General features: G+C 35.4%; 2 protein-coding genes and 1 non-coding gene across 9 annotated transcripts in view; 2 read left to right on the top strand and 1 right to left on the bottom strand.

The window, feature by feature from the left end:
* Positions 1-7,898, top strand: part of LOC131851802 (protein lin-10-like) — a 30,559-nt gene extending 22,661 nt beyond the window's left edge. For all 7 annotated transcript variants that reach the window (XM_059202356.1, XM_059202361.1, XM_059202357.1 and 4 more), the window contains 5 exons: positions 449-703; positions 1,676-1,997; positions 2,906-3,099; positions 3,726-3,866; positions 4,969-7,898. In XM_059202356.1, coding sequence (XP_059058339.1) covers positions 449-703; positions 1,676-1,997; positions 2,906-3,099; positions 3,726-3,866; positions 4,969-5,040 — 984 coding nt within the window. In that variant the 3' untranslated portion in view covers positions 5,041-7,898. The remainder of the gene's footprint in view (positions 1-448; positions 704-1,675; positions 1,998-2,905; positions 3,100-3,725; positions 3,867-4,968) is intronic.
* Positions 7,899-12,291: 4,393 nt separating this feature from the next.
* On the bottom strand, positions 12,292-13,661 carry LOC131851839 (ubiquitin-conjugating enzyme E2 N). Its single transcript, XM_059202403.1, has one exon. The coding sequence runs from the start codon at positions 13,453-13,455 to the stop codon at positions 13,000-13,002; it is 456 nt and encodes a 151-aa protein (XP_059058386.1). The 5' UTR covers positions 13,456-13,661; the 3' UTR covers positions 12,292-12,999.
* Positions 13,662-14,628: 967 nt separating this feature from the next.
* Positions 14,629-14,700, top strand: Trnah-gug (transfer RNA histidin (anticodon GUG)). Its single transcript has one exon. It is a non-coding gene; the product is annotated as a tRNA-His (tRNA).
* The last annotated feature ends 725 nt before the right edge of the window (positions 14,701-15,425 follow it).

Below are 15,425 nucleotides of genomic sequence, written 5' to 3' on the forward strand. Positions count from 1 at the left end.
AAATTTAAAACAACGCTCTTAAAAAACAATATTCCAAACGTATCTACTTTTAAAAATAACACAGTATATCATACATTAAATGAAAAATACATTTCATAACATAAAAAAAAACTTCAGCACTTCATACACAGCACAGCATCACAGCGCAGCAAAGCACGGTTCAAAATTTACTATGAAATATAAGAAAATAAATATACCGAGAGAATTAATCAACCCTACTGGTCAAACTGTTTACCAGCTTATGGCCACGGATTCAAACTCCACACAAGACATACCTATTGTTCAGCATTGTTATTAGTTTGGGCGTTTTTTATGAATTTTATTAGTCTACAAAAAAAAGTATTTCTGTCAGTAGTACCCATGCTCTACGTATATTAGGAGTAGGCGCTGTGTTAGTGGTCCAGGATTATTTATAGTCAAAAATAAGATTGAATGTTGTTGCCCGCAGGCTCCTGAAGGCGAGAATCAGCCGAGTACTGAAGTGGACCTTTTCATCTCCACTGAGAAGATTATGGTACTCAATACAGAATTAAAGGAGATAATGATGGACCACGCTCTAAGAACTATATCTTATATAGCTGATATAGGAGACCTCGTGGTGCTAATGGCTCGAAGGAGATTTGTACCGCACGAAAATGATTCAGATCAGCCGAAACTGAACCGTACGCCTAAGATGATATGTCATGTTTTTGAAAGTGAGGAGGTGAGTGCATTGGAACAATGGGTATTTAAGTAAACATTTGGTTATGGTAAAGAGTTTTAACTAATACCGTAGCATATGGATTTTTTTATACAATTGCAATAACACGTAACTTGACGGCCACCAGATGGTAAATGGTGACCATCGCCTATATACTTGAACAGCATCACGGACATCACGCTATCATGTGACAACCTTGGTATCACTCATGCGTTGCCATGCTAGCCATCCTGCAATTTGACCGGCAAACGGCCTCGGTAGTCTATCGGTTTGGACTCCGCCTTACTTCCGATGGTCGCTAGTTCCATTCCTCGCACGGTATAAATATTTGCAATCATGAGTGTGTATTGCCCATAACGCAAGCTTTGCTTTAGCTTGGGACTAAATTTATTTTAAAAAAATTTACCACCTAGTCTGACCCTACAACTGAAAGAAATATAGCATTGAAAGCAAGCACCTTGGCATCTGAAATAGGTGAGACTGAAGTACCCACGTAGATGATTTTTACAGTCAACCTCTAGTAAATAAAAGCAATATTTTTTTCTTTTACTATCTATTTTCATTCTTCAACCGAAACACAGGTCACAAAGCAAGCTGAAATTGGTTTTCACCTAGGGGAGGTACCAAGGCTAACGACTTTGTACAAATACTACCCAGGTCAAATTGCCTGTATCCTAAACACTGTAGGGCAGTCTAGGTTACTATAGTTATACAGGGTGTCCGGTAATGAATGGATAACCTTGAAACGATACGAGAATTTTATATATTACATAGTAAGTTGCGTGAAATAAATCGAGCGCGCAATATTAACTTTAAACTTAATTTAGAAATACACAAAAATCTTATATTTGCATTATAATTAAACAGAAAAGGAGAGATTAAAATGTTTGTTATGTTACCTACTCTTATACTCTATATCTTTAGACAAATATCTGATAAAGATATGACGAATTTTATATATTATATCACTTTCAGGCTCAATTCATAGCCCAGTCCATAGGCCAAGCGTTTCAAGTTGCGTACATGGAATTCCTAAAAGCGAATGGCATCGAGGACCACAGCTTCGTCAAGGAGATGGATTACCAGGAAGTATTGAACAGTCAGGAGATCTTCGGGGACGAGCTCCAGATGTTCGCCAAGAAGGAGCTGCAGAAAGAAGTGGTGGTTCCGAAAACTAAGGGCGAGATTCTAGGGGTTGTAGTGGTGGAATCGGGCTGGGGATCGATGCTTCCCACCGTGGTGATAGCGAACCTAGCGCCGGCCGGTGCTGCGGCGAGGTGTGGACAACTAAATATAGGTTAGTTTATTATTAACATAGATTGTTTGTATATTTATAAAAAAATGTCGTTATAAATAATAAATGATTTTTGATTTAATTATGAGATTGATTAATATGACAATTCAATAAAATCAAATATAATGTAAAACACTGTTAATGTTCCTAAAATAAATAAAATCGCAGAAAGCGCTTAGTGCTTGACTGTGATTTCGACGTCAAAGAATATAAACTCTAACTTGGACATTAAAAGCTGTTAGTTCGAATCTGGTCGTACACAGAAAAAAATTGATAATTTTTATGTCTCTATTTTAATGAACTCTTTTTTTCGAATTATTCTAATTCTGTTGACCGCAGATGGTCTTTATAGCTACACCGAACGATAGAGGGCGAGTGTAAATAGCACTCTAAACCCACGGAAGGCAGGAGCTGGCCTTCCGTGGGTTCCGTGGGTATACCTGACGGATACGACTTTAGTTTGTGGGCACCGCTAGAGATTCGAACCTCAACTCAGGCCGTCGTAGTTTCGATCCCCGTTTCAATTGGACAGGCGATCTATCAGATGGAGTAACGAATCAAATTATTCTGAAAGACGGCGATATGCCTAACTCCAGGCACCAATATTTGTAACGGCTGACATATTATATAATTTCATGCACAGATATACAATAAATCCTACCAACATAATTAAGCACGATAGAGATAGATACGTAGATGATTTTGTACAAGTGATGTGTCATTGAAAGTAGAATAAAAAAGATGTCATATAAATAAATCACCATCTCAAATGGAAAGAAGACGTCCACTGCTGAACAAAGGCTCCTACGATCGGTCATGTGCTGCTCGCATCCAATGCCTTCCAGCGATCTTGACTAGATCGTCGGTCCAACTTGCTGGAGGCATATAACTAACTAAATAAATATATGCAGGTGATCAAATAATCGCAATAAACGGAGTAAGTCTGGTGGGGCTGCCGCTGTCAACGTGTCAGACGTACATCAAGAACTCGAAGAATCAAACTGTGGTGAAGTTGACGGTGGTGCCGTGCGCGCCCGTCGTCGAAGTCAAGATCAAGAGACCCGATACCAAGTACCAGCTTGGATTCAGCGTACAAAACGGAGTCGTAAGTAATATTTCTAGCAATAATGTCCCCACATTTTCTAGATATAATAATAATTCAAGACAATTCACAGTTTTATCTAGTACCCCAGTTAAGCAGAAATAATTTGATACCCATCTGCTTATCTATTGCATTATACCCATAATACAAGCTCTGCTTAAGATATATAAACCTCACACTGTATATTTTGGGCAAAAGGGGCTGACTCAGCAGATGTTGTGAGCGTAACGTTTACACGTACGCTACACAGCGCCGATTTTTTTTTCAATTATTTAGGTCAACAAACAGTTACACATTATACAAAAAAATGTATTTATTATTTTTGTTAATAAACTGATTACTATAATTAAACAATACTGCCTAAGGCATGTTACAGAGATTATGTTAATTATTAATTAACTACCACTAACAACTCTTAACAAAACTATTTTATATTAACAATACAAAGAAAACTAAAAAAATTATGAACACTGTAGACTACAATATTACAAATAATTATTATGTTAGTTATGTTAGATTTATAACTATTATAAAAAAAATGTATTTATTATTTGTTAATAAAGCTGTAACAAGCCTTGAACTTTATATCCGGAGTCATTGTAAAACATGTGATGGTGTTTGGTGTGCAGATATGCAGCTTGCTGCGCGGGGGCATAGCGGAGCGCGGCGGCGTGCGCGTGGGGCACCGCATCATAGAGATCAACTCGCAGAGCGTGGTGGCCGTGCCGCACGAACGGATCGTCAACCTGCTGGCCACCTCCGTCGGAGAGGTGCGTACACGCTGTTTTTTTAATTTCGATAATTACAACGATCATTGTTTGAAAATCGTCGGATCGCGCGACTGGAGTCCGCGAGCAATGCTGTGGGGCGCGGTTCGAGGGGGTACGAATAGTACTTGATCGGCCGCCCACATTTCACATTGTTGCGGGTGAATAATACGATGTTGCTGGTCGAGACGATGTATATTACTGATGATGATAAACTGACAATGTGTACATAGAAATAATGATCTTATATACTAAATAAAAATAGGAAATGTAAGGTGGGGTGACACAGTTTAGATACAGCAGTGCCTAGTAGACAATATTGAATTTGTCTTACTAGACATTATTAAATGCATTTATTATTTTATGTATCTAGGTGACTGTGTCCCATAGATATTCCCCCCTTGAGAGAAAAAAGATATATATTACACACAAAAAAATTATAAAAGTTAATTATGAACAATATAAATTAATAAAATATTTTTTTTTTTTACAAATTAAATCTCACTGTAGGATAAGATGCGTCCATAACGTGTCACTTTCAAAGGTCGGCTGTCAGCTGTTGACGAGCGGTGTCCTGTTTCTGCCTCGCCAGCCATTGCTTCGTTGTTTATTATGAATGCTGGCTTGAGTCTATCTATTGACACATTTGTTTCTTTTTCGTCACTTGATTTGAATACTTTTCCTTTGCGTTTGACAACCAAAAATGGTCCTTCGTATGGTGGTGTCAACGTTATTTCACATCTCAGGAAGACGTGTGAGCAATCCATTAAACGAGGATGTACAAAAATGTTTTTATTTGTACTTTCTCTCTGTGGGATGGCTGCAACTCACATCATAGGGGATTTCTCCTAAAAATAAAAATGAAATTGCCGATTTGTAGTGAAAAATTGAAACTTTTTAAGATGTGACATATTTATTTAGTATGCCATCCGAATGGTTTCCAGGGGAAACCACGTGGAGTGACCTCCATGCGGTTACTTTTAGTAATCAGATTATTTATTACTAGCTATAGGGTCATCAATCCCAATAAGATTACTAACAATTCCTTTCCTTCTAAAGTATAGTAGTTTCTCTTGTACATTCGTTAAAAAAAAATCCTTTTCAGATTCTAATGAAGACGATGCCGACGTCCATGTTCCGGTTATTGACGGGACAAGAGAACCCGGTGTTTATCTAAGCGCGCGCCGCCGCCGCGACATCAAGTGCCTGCTTATATTATGCCGACGCTCGCCGCCCCCACCCCGCAACCTCCCCCGCCGAGCGAACACTCACGTTCAACCCTCGTTCATCCTCACTGTAGAAAGTACATTTTACCACGACTATACTGTGAAGATGTATGCAAATATTCCTTGGCCTTTTATAGCTCTTAAAAAACAATAATTAAAGTAAAAGAAATCAGTCTGAAGAACAAAACATTGTCACATTTCGAATTTCGAACTGCCATTTGTATATGTATACTTTTGTATCTTAATAAGTCAAAATGTGATACAGAGTTACAATTTTAATCTGTTTCTATTGCTTTAGTTATTATTCTGAGTAACTTTTACACAAGGCTAAAGAATATTGCATATACAGTTTCTTATTTATTTGTTATTTTGATATTAAAACTCATTAATATGAGTTAGGGTTCAGTTATACAAGACAGTAGGTGTATCATAAAGCGGATTATATTTCTAATCTGATATCGCCGGATATTTCGTGTTTCACATCACATATAAAAATATGTCGGTAATTATTATATTATACATATAATATTATTTTGTAGCCTTAAGAAATGTCTGTGGTATTTTTATATCACAATCTTTCGTTTAATTCTCATTAACAGTATGTTCTATGAGTTATAGTAATAAGAAGTGAGGATGGCACCCATATAGCTTATCTCAGAAATACTCAAAAAATTACATAAATAATGAGACACCAGATATCGAAACGCTTACAATGCTTACGTGGCTAAATAAGGTAGAACATAAGTTGTATTATCTCTATATATACTGATTTGTATTTGCTACATTGATGTTTGTGGTAGTTGTCATGATTCGATATTATTAAAAAATAAAATCTACATTTAGTTTGTCTATGGTAGCAAGTACAAAACAGATACGAAATCTTTTAATGACATGACGACATGCATATTCCATTAATAATGTACGTATTAATATCGAAATACCACTCATATCTGCTTAGATAGTATCATATACATTAAATATCCAGTATTCGTTCAAATAAAATTGTTTCGAAGTACATTTATTTTTATAAGTTGCCATTTTTAATTTTTTCCCTCCATTTTCGAGTGGAAGTTTTCTTTTTAATTTCGTTTAGAAATTTATTTCTGGCCATACACGATTTTTATTCTGTATTTCTATTTATAACGATATTTTCATTGCCATATGAATGTTAATGACAATACTTAAAGCATTTTTGGTGTGTATCGATTATTAAGATAATTGAAGGTAGTATTAAGAAATATATTACAAACTGCCATTAACGCAATATTTGGCCGGAAATTATTTCATAGATAAGATCTGATAGTCATATTTTTTTTATATTTAAACGTGTTTTAAGCTACTAAATCCTATGTAGCTATTTCTTTTTTAGTCATATGTTTTCCATAAGTCCATTCCATGTATTTATATTTCGTAATTGTATATTCAGATCAAATTTATTTATTCTTGTTTTGTATTATATACCTCTTTCTTTAAATATATCGCAATAATTTACTTATATTTCCATTAACCGTGCACCATAGTTCAAACCAATTCATTTAAGCTTGAGGACTCTTGAATTAACTCTGCAACTCAGCACTATTCGAATTCGAATATCCATCGTTGCAAATAAATTACCTAATATATAAGTATTATTCTAAAAATGTACCATTATAATATTATGAGTAAGTTTAATAGTGCTGAGTTGTAGAGTAATCAGGTACTCCTAATTTAAAATGTATAGCTTAGATAGAAACAAGTGGATCCTTTCGGTTTGACTAAGAGTAAGTCCACAGTCACTAAATGTGATTAATGAAATGGCTGACTTATTGTGGAGATGAGCTAATTGACGATAATGTGGGCATAGACATTGGAATTGTGGGTATAGACATATTGGACATGTATATATTTACATTTTGCGACTGTGAACACGCTCTTAGCTTATCAATCAATATTCAACCCGATGGATCTACAGTGATCAAATAAAAAATGAATTGACTAGTGGATATAGTACATATTAAATAAAATATAATTTCAAGTAGCATTTCAAAAGATATATCATATTTTGTAAATTTTATAGTGTCGCTATAGCATTACTATGTAACCTATACTGATGTACGTTTTGTCCTGTGTTCTTAGCTAGGCTTAGCGCTCTGAGGACGAGTTATATATTTATTTATGTATAAAGTTGATAATTTGTAACACGTTAGAATACTCACTCGAATATACCCGCTTAAACTACAAATATTACAATTACAATTAAATCTAAATTAAACCGTCTGTGTTTTATATAATTTGATTTGATTATGCCATCGTGGTCGATGTCCGTTGTTATTTTACCGTAAATACTTATACCTAATTATTTGAGCACACGAGGAAAACTGTAATTAAAAAAATATTAGTCATTGGCAACCGCAGTATCGCGTGATCCCTATTTATGAAACATAGTATTATTAATAAAAAAAATGTGTATTAATTTGTTTCCTATATAGCAACCTATTTCGGAATAAAAGGCGACATAAACTCAAAATTTTATAGTACATGCATTTCCTTGGCCACTAGAATTAAATTAAAACTGTCCGAAACACCAAGAGTTGGACATCGACCCATACGTTCTCGTTGAACTAAATATATATAGATATACAGTCTGATGTAATTTTTATATTGCTAGCTGTTGTGAATAAGATTTTATTTATATTGTGAGACACAGATAATAAATAGCCTTTTATTATGAATGCTGGTATATGGTAGGTACACTGTAACATGTGAAATAACTATTGTTGTTCTCATTTCTAAGAGTATTATTCTAGTCTGCATTAAAGTTAAGAATAAACTGAAACAAATTGAGTCATTTCGTTTTATTTGTTTAATTTAAGGACGCTCACACATTGTTGTCTGTGATTTAAAAATGTTAAATCAAATACAAAAGGATTTTAAACAAAAATTCTAGCTAGTTTTATAGCGTGTTTTGGGTGTAATGTGTTTAGCGTTTTGTCATTTATTGAACCATTCAGGAGAACAAGGCGCTAAGCTAAAATTACGACCTACTTTATGGAGTTTAAAATATGTCGCAGTACATTGTATTTTAGCACCAACAAAGACTTCTTGGAAGAAGAAATATTGTCCCGGTGACCACCAGACAAAATAAAAGGTTATGGGCCCCTAGTATATGCTTGAAAAACAGTTATATATCATGTTTAAGAGCGTAATCGCTCTGGCTGTCTGGAAGTATTTAGTTCTCTATCAAATAAGTAAAAAATTAAATATACGGTAGATGCCTAATATTATCTTATGTAGTTTGATTATTTCTAGTCTACAACGTAAATCTACAGTAAACACAAAGAAAATGTCCTTTGATAAACTTTGATAAAATTTCCTTCACCTGCGCAAGCCATACGCTACTGGAAAGTCCTCGACGATCAGTGCCGTCGCTTGTAGAGATGTACCTACTTTCCACTAAAGTATCTGCGACTTAAGTTGTCTTTCTGCAGCTAAGCAGCTTGCTTTGTAACCTGCACTTCAGATTGAAAGGCGAAATATGGCAATTATATTGGGTGCTATTCTCAAATCACGTCACACCAATTTCAGTTATTGTTACCTCCCCCAATATCACAGATGGTCACATTTTAATGGATAATAATGGGATGGTGCACTGCGCTGACTGACAGCTACTGGTGACTGGGCACCAATAGACGGCATAAAGTTAGGTCAATTGGTCCATCGTAGCAAACTCACGAGGAATTTATCACGATGGTTTCCAAGAGGTATCGCGTGGAGGTCAACATAACATGGTACTTTGCTAGCAGTAGGGTCATCAATTCACATTACTAACGATCCCCTCCCCCCCATTAAATACGAAATTTTACGATTGAGAATGTAGGGGGGGCCCTACATTCTCAATCGTAAAATTTTGTATTTTTAATACTCAAAGTGTCATTATCAAATTTAAGACCCCACACAGTGATGGAAGGGATGCTGTATTTGATGATTGTTTTCCACGAACTTTCTCACTCTTTCAACTCTTTGTTATATAACAATGTTACACTTATTTGACTCCCCTACACATCTAACTTATTCATGGATAACAGGGATCGCAGACCTTATATAGAAATGGCGACGGTCTATTTTGTGGATAATGCTGATGGTAGATGCTACCGCCAGTGCTAATGTTATCTGGTGGAGAAACTATGCATTCACGAGTAATTAACTCAACCCGAAGGTTTCCAAGAACCATGTGATGGTGGAAGAGGTCCGTTATTAGAAATGGTACATATTACCCAATGCTGACAATTTCCTACCCTGGAACACCCTGGCCAAGTTTTCTATACTCTTTACATACGAAGTTCGTACCTTGTGATCAAACTCTGGATGTTCCCTGAAAGATGCTGAGGATATTAAAGCACCCATACACAAGAGAAGCAACACGAAATAAAAGAATGAAATTACGGGATAAAAAGAATGACATGATAACGTGATGTCCGTAGACATCTTAGTCTTCTGGAATGGTAACGCGTGAGTGATATCACGGGTGTCAAATGATAACGTAGTGCTATTCATGTATATAGTCAGGTGGGTCGCTTGTTTGACGTTGCAATTACAAATAAAATATCTCTAAATAAAATCTTCTGTTTTTACTTAGAGAAATCCTTCGAGGAAATTGTAAATGAATATCAACCTGTCTGGCCATCGTGGCAGTAGTCTTAGCTGTAGGTGATAAGAAATTGTTGATAACAATCTTCAGATAATATGTTCATTAATTAACTTATCATTTAAACCATCTAGTACTGTGACATGAGTACATCAGTACTGTAATTTCAATTATAATAGTTCACTGGTGTTAATTAAAATAAATGAATACGTGAAGCAAAAACTTTGCACCCCTTTTTACGAAAATCGCGCGGACGAAGCAGTTTATATATAGAAGAAGCAGTTTATATATTGCAGAATACTTTTTTTTTAATTATGCATAAAAAACACATTAAATCAATAATAACAAAACATTACATAGAGTACTATATATTTGAGACACATGTGCATAGAAGTGTAGTCTATTGACAATAGAACCTTAATAATGTTCAAACTTATAATTAAAATTAATTATGGACGAATTTCGATCACTAGGCGGCTAATAGTTCAAATAAATCATTCTGTTGGAAGACTTTGGTGATCTAGCAGTTTAGCACACCGCCGTAACTCCGATGGTCGCCGTTTCGATTCCTCGCACGGTAGAAGCATTTGCATTCATGAGTATGATTATTGGTGTGGTGATTTCTAAGTATATTATGTATGCATTTACAAAAAAAATGTATTTACGTATTACTATCAGGTGTCTAGTACCCATAACACAAGCTCTGATTAGCTTGGGACTAGATGGTGCTGTGTAAATTATGTTATCATATGTAACATGCGCTGCTACTACAAAACAAGGTATTACGTTCTTTGTATACATTTGTATTATTACTCATAAGATGCCTAAATTACTGTAATTTAAACAAAGATACAGAATGTGAAGTAAAGGCCAGTCCAAGGTTTGTGGCATTGATAATGTAATGCTGCAGTACTTAAGTATTTGGGTAATTACCAGGGCTACTTGTTATGCCACTGAAAATTGTTATCTAAACTAATATCAATAAAGTAGAAAATGATTTTTTGCTTGTCCATACTAATACTACAGAGGGAATGGGATTGTTAATAATGTGGACTATTGAATGCAATGCTGATTTGGTTCATCCTGAAAACCGAACATAAGTTCCTAATGAATATATCAAAATGGGTTAACTGACCTGAACTCATACTCATCATCATGGTGCCTGCATAAACCGTGACTCCTTCCATAATCATAAATAAAAAAATACTGCAAAGAGCATGATCTACTAATTTGTGAGTTTTGTATAATAATAAAACCTAATGTTGCTCTGGAATCAACGACCTTCCAAATAGCGAAGCAAGTTCTCAAGATGGAAACAAAAGTCACTGCACCATTTTGTGACATTGTTTCACTGTTTGGGAGCTGTTATTCTAGAGTATCTGAATATATATATATAGATAGATAGCATTTAGGCAAAGCCAGGGCAGTCAAATAGCAAGGATAAACTTTAAAATAATATAAAAATTCTTCTAACACAGTTACAATATCAACAATGTTGATGTATCAACATTTTGAAGGAGTAATACCATGTCAGGTTGGCCTCCATGCGGTTCCTTCCAGAAACAATCATGATAAATTCTATGGGCTGACCTGATACTGGTGCCCTAACAGCATAAACTGTTTCCAAAGATGGGTAAAATATTCCATTAAAAAAAAAATTACAAAGTTTATGGTTGCTGTCATATGATAAACTAAAAAAACAATACTAATGTCTGCTGCTGAAAAAAAACAATGCTAATAAATGCTGGCCACTACAGCTGTTCAAATCTATAGACAATGGCTGATAATTTTTAATAGAGCAATTTAACTTGTTTGCACTTTCAAGTAGAAAAATTTGAGGAGTTTTTAAAAACTAGTCATGACAGGATTTTACAACATCCATTATCAGGAGTTATGGTATATTTATAGGCTAAGTACTGAACTAACAACAACCTAGTAAAGTCTACTGAAATACTAAATCTGATGTCATTATCCACATATTATGTTAGTATGAATATAAACATCAAGCTCATTTATGTATTCTGTCGATGAATAATTTTGTATGCATCATAGCTGAGCCATATAAATGTCTTCATATCTGTTGAAATATACTTTTAAATGTTTATTGAAAGCCTCTGTGGTGTAGTGCTTTAGCACACCACTTTAATTCCGATGGTCACAGGTACAATTCCATGTGTGGTACAAACAATCATGTGTCTAAATGTTTTCTATGTATATTATATACATATTAAAATAAAACAAAAAACATGGAAATATGTCAGTTGTCCAGTACCCATAATATAAGCTTTTCTTAGGAATAGATGGTGCTGTGTGAATTGTCCAGGGATATTATTATTGTTAAGTTTATCAAATATCAGTAAGTATACTACACAGAAGAAAATTGGTGAACAAATTAGATATCCTTGAGTTCTGAATTGTTTATTTGATCTAAATGAGATCATGATATAGTGATAATAAGGTAGTTTTGTTGGAGAGGCATTCATTAAAAGTATGTTCTAAATATTACAAGGGAAAAATATCATTATTTGTTCCCATTTAAATAAAAAATTGGTTAGCTTTTGTATTTTATATATTTTTGCACAAAGCCAAATTAAATTTACATAAATACAATTTAAGGATAACTTTTATACAAGAAGTAAATAGTAGACAAAAGATTCTTATTGAAATCATGTTGATGTAGCTTTTATCAATGAAAAATAATATTCCTAAATGCATTGGAAATCTATTAAAATAAAAATAATAACATCAGTATCTTGAGAGATCGGTACCTGATTGACAAGCGTTGCTGTGTCTTTCACTTCAAGGTGTCACTTGAAACCATACAAACAACCAACTTTGTGACAGTACACACTATTCTTTGTATAAAATTAACCAAATTTGTAACCATGAAATATATACATTCGTCTCCAGATATTTATTATATTTGCTAGTTTAATGATAGTAAAAAAATATGCATACCTAATATTATATAACGAAGCTACACGTGAATGGATAAACAACTATTGTGGGACCGTCCGACCGTCCACTCTGGACGGTGGACAAGGCTACGTAGAAATGCAAGGATTAACCTGAGCGGGTAGTGGCGGCCGCGGCGCTGGGACCCGCCGGGGCCCACCGTCAATATAAATTTATCCACAATTGTCTCTTCACACGTTATTCGTTCTAGATTGTGTAACATAACTTGCACTCTTAAAACCATGATAATATATCCATTTGTTTCGTGTCGCACCTCGGGACGCGCGCGTGGGAGAGGCACTGATGGGTGTGTGCATGGCCGCACGGGTGCTCAGTTGTCCATAGCGTATCTCCGCGTCCACTCCTTTGCATTTCGAATCGCCTCGATCTCGTTCACCTTCCACAGCTCGGCTACGTCGTTCGCCAGGGGATCGTCTGGGTTAGGGGCTGAGAGTAACGCTTGAATCGACAACAGCACAGTGCGTATCTGTAGCGCCGGGCTCCACTTGTCCTTTAGTATGTCCAAACATATGCGTCCCAGCCGATCTATGTTCGGATGGTATATTTTCGTTATAAATCTAACCTTAGGCGCTGACATAGGATAATCCTCTGGCAAAAATAATTCTAATTTAAATAGACCTCCTTCGAACGGCGAGTCCTCTGGACCGGTAACAATTACGTGAAAATAGCGTGCATTGGTTTCGCTGGGGACCGCGCTGATACCCGGCACTGGTTCCTGCATCAGTCGCTGTGTCTCTTTGATTATTCTACGTGGTAGGGCTGCCATTTTAAATATGCGGTCTAGCGTAATTTCTCAAATAAGAGCTAGTAACCATATAATAGTATAAAATATCAAATAGTCTTTTCACTGCACGCGTTATGGTAATTATATAGGCACGTTTTCCGGATTAGAAAAGTATTTTAGCCATGATAATGCTAAAAAAGAGACTACAAAAGCGAACGTACTTATTTTTTTTCCACAGATAATATAGACTTGCTGTCAAAGACAACACGTGCAATATAGAATACAATGCGTTCTCGTTCAATATTATTATTTTAAATAAAATAAATTTAAGAATAATAATCGTAATAAATATTCATTAAAAATGCAAATACGAAATATTTTACGTTAACTTATATCATGTAAAAATGTTTATTAATTAAAAGTATTTTTTCATGTTATAGCTACTAGACACTAGATGGCGTTAAGATCATTAATAAATTACGTGTAAAAAATATGATTGTTGATTTGTCAGTATGCCTGCTATTACGCATATTATCTCTTAATGGTGGCAGTCAAATTGGCAAAAATATAGCCTACATTGTCTGCGCAACTGTAATTCCATGATTTTTGTAAGAATTCTTAAAAAAGGTTGCCAATAATAATTCCGGATTCACTAGTTACGACGCGCTATGAACTTCTCTACTGGTGCCACTTTTCACGCATTGCCATTCCTGATGACTAAGATCTATTAGTGGATAAGAGACATGAGAATGTCTCTTATCAACTAATATACTTACCGGTAATTTTGTTATGTAAGTGTAATGGCAAAAGACCTGATGGCACACGTGATGTTGAGTGGCCACCGTTGCATATACATATATGAGCAGCATCATAATCATCTCGTTATCATAAGACGCCCGTGATATCAATCAAGCGTTATCGTTCTAGAGGGCTAATTTGTTATGCCTATAATTTTCCTGCCTCATTTTGTTCTTCAACCGAAACTCAGATTAAAAATGGGACAGACGTACCACCGTCGGAGAAGACCGTTTACAAAGTAAGTAAGTATTTCGGTAGAATATAATGTGCAATATCATGCTCTTTTTTAGTAATTTGTCACAACCAATGCTTGGATATTGTGCATTCAACCGTAAAGATATCTTATAAATTGTGAAAGTGCTTCTTCGATGCCGAAAGCGTTATTTATTTTGGTCAATTACTATGAGAGCTCCGACAGCCGTGATCGTCTAGTGGTTAGGACCCTACGTTGTGGCCGTAGTAACCCAGGTTCGAATCCTGGTCACGGCAGTGCAAACTGTCGCGGCGGAGCTATACTTTTGGTTTGATATTTAATGTAGAATACTCCTGGTGCAGTACGGCTGTTCGTGAGGAGTAACCCAATATTAGGTTGAAATTTAGGCTTCTATGGCCAATTTTAGGCTTTTAGGAAATTCCATAATGTTTTCCACTATGGCTGACTTCTGGCTTCCAGCTTCCTATTTTTGCATCTGGATGCAAAAATCCCTGGGGATTTTCAATGCTGAATTTTACCATATTTTTTTATTCTCTCCATTAGAAAATGAAGGTCACTACCCTGCACAGGCTGGTTGCTGACATTTTTTCAGGTGGTATGTGATTTTGAAAGGGCTTTTGTGGGAGTTCATGGGAAGTGGAATTACAAATTCGAAAGGTTTTCAAAAGCGTATCCGTGTGATTCATATGAGAAACCCACTAATAATAAAATATAGAAACGCTTAAGACTCAGTACACTTGATCTAATATCAAAGACATCTCTAACACTTCCTATGCCTTTCGCGGCAATTCTTCTGCGTTGTCATCCTGAAGGTCGTATTATTTTCTTTTCCACAAACATGTTGTTTTACAAAAGTTTGCTATTAACATTTCTGTAGGAGCCATGAGTTAGCTTTACAAATACATTGTATAAAAGTATTCCACAAATGAAATATTTTTCTCGTGGTTCACATAAAAAATATGCTTACTATATCTAAAGAAATCTAAAGATAATACAAAGA

Source organism: Achroia grisella, unplaced genomic scaffold (genome assembly GCF_030625045.1).
Source record: "Achroia grisella isolate CSIRO2021 unplaced genomic scaffold, CSIRO_AGI_Agris_v1 utg808, whole genome shotgun sequence".
Lineage (NCBI taxonomy): Eukaryota > Metazoa > Arthropoda > Insecta > Lepidoptera > Pyralidae > Achroia > Achroia grisella.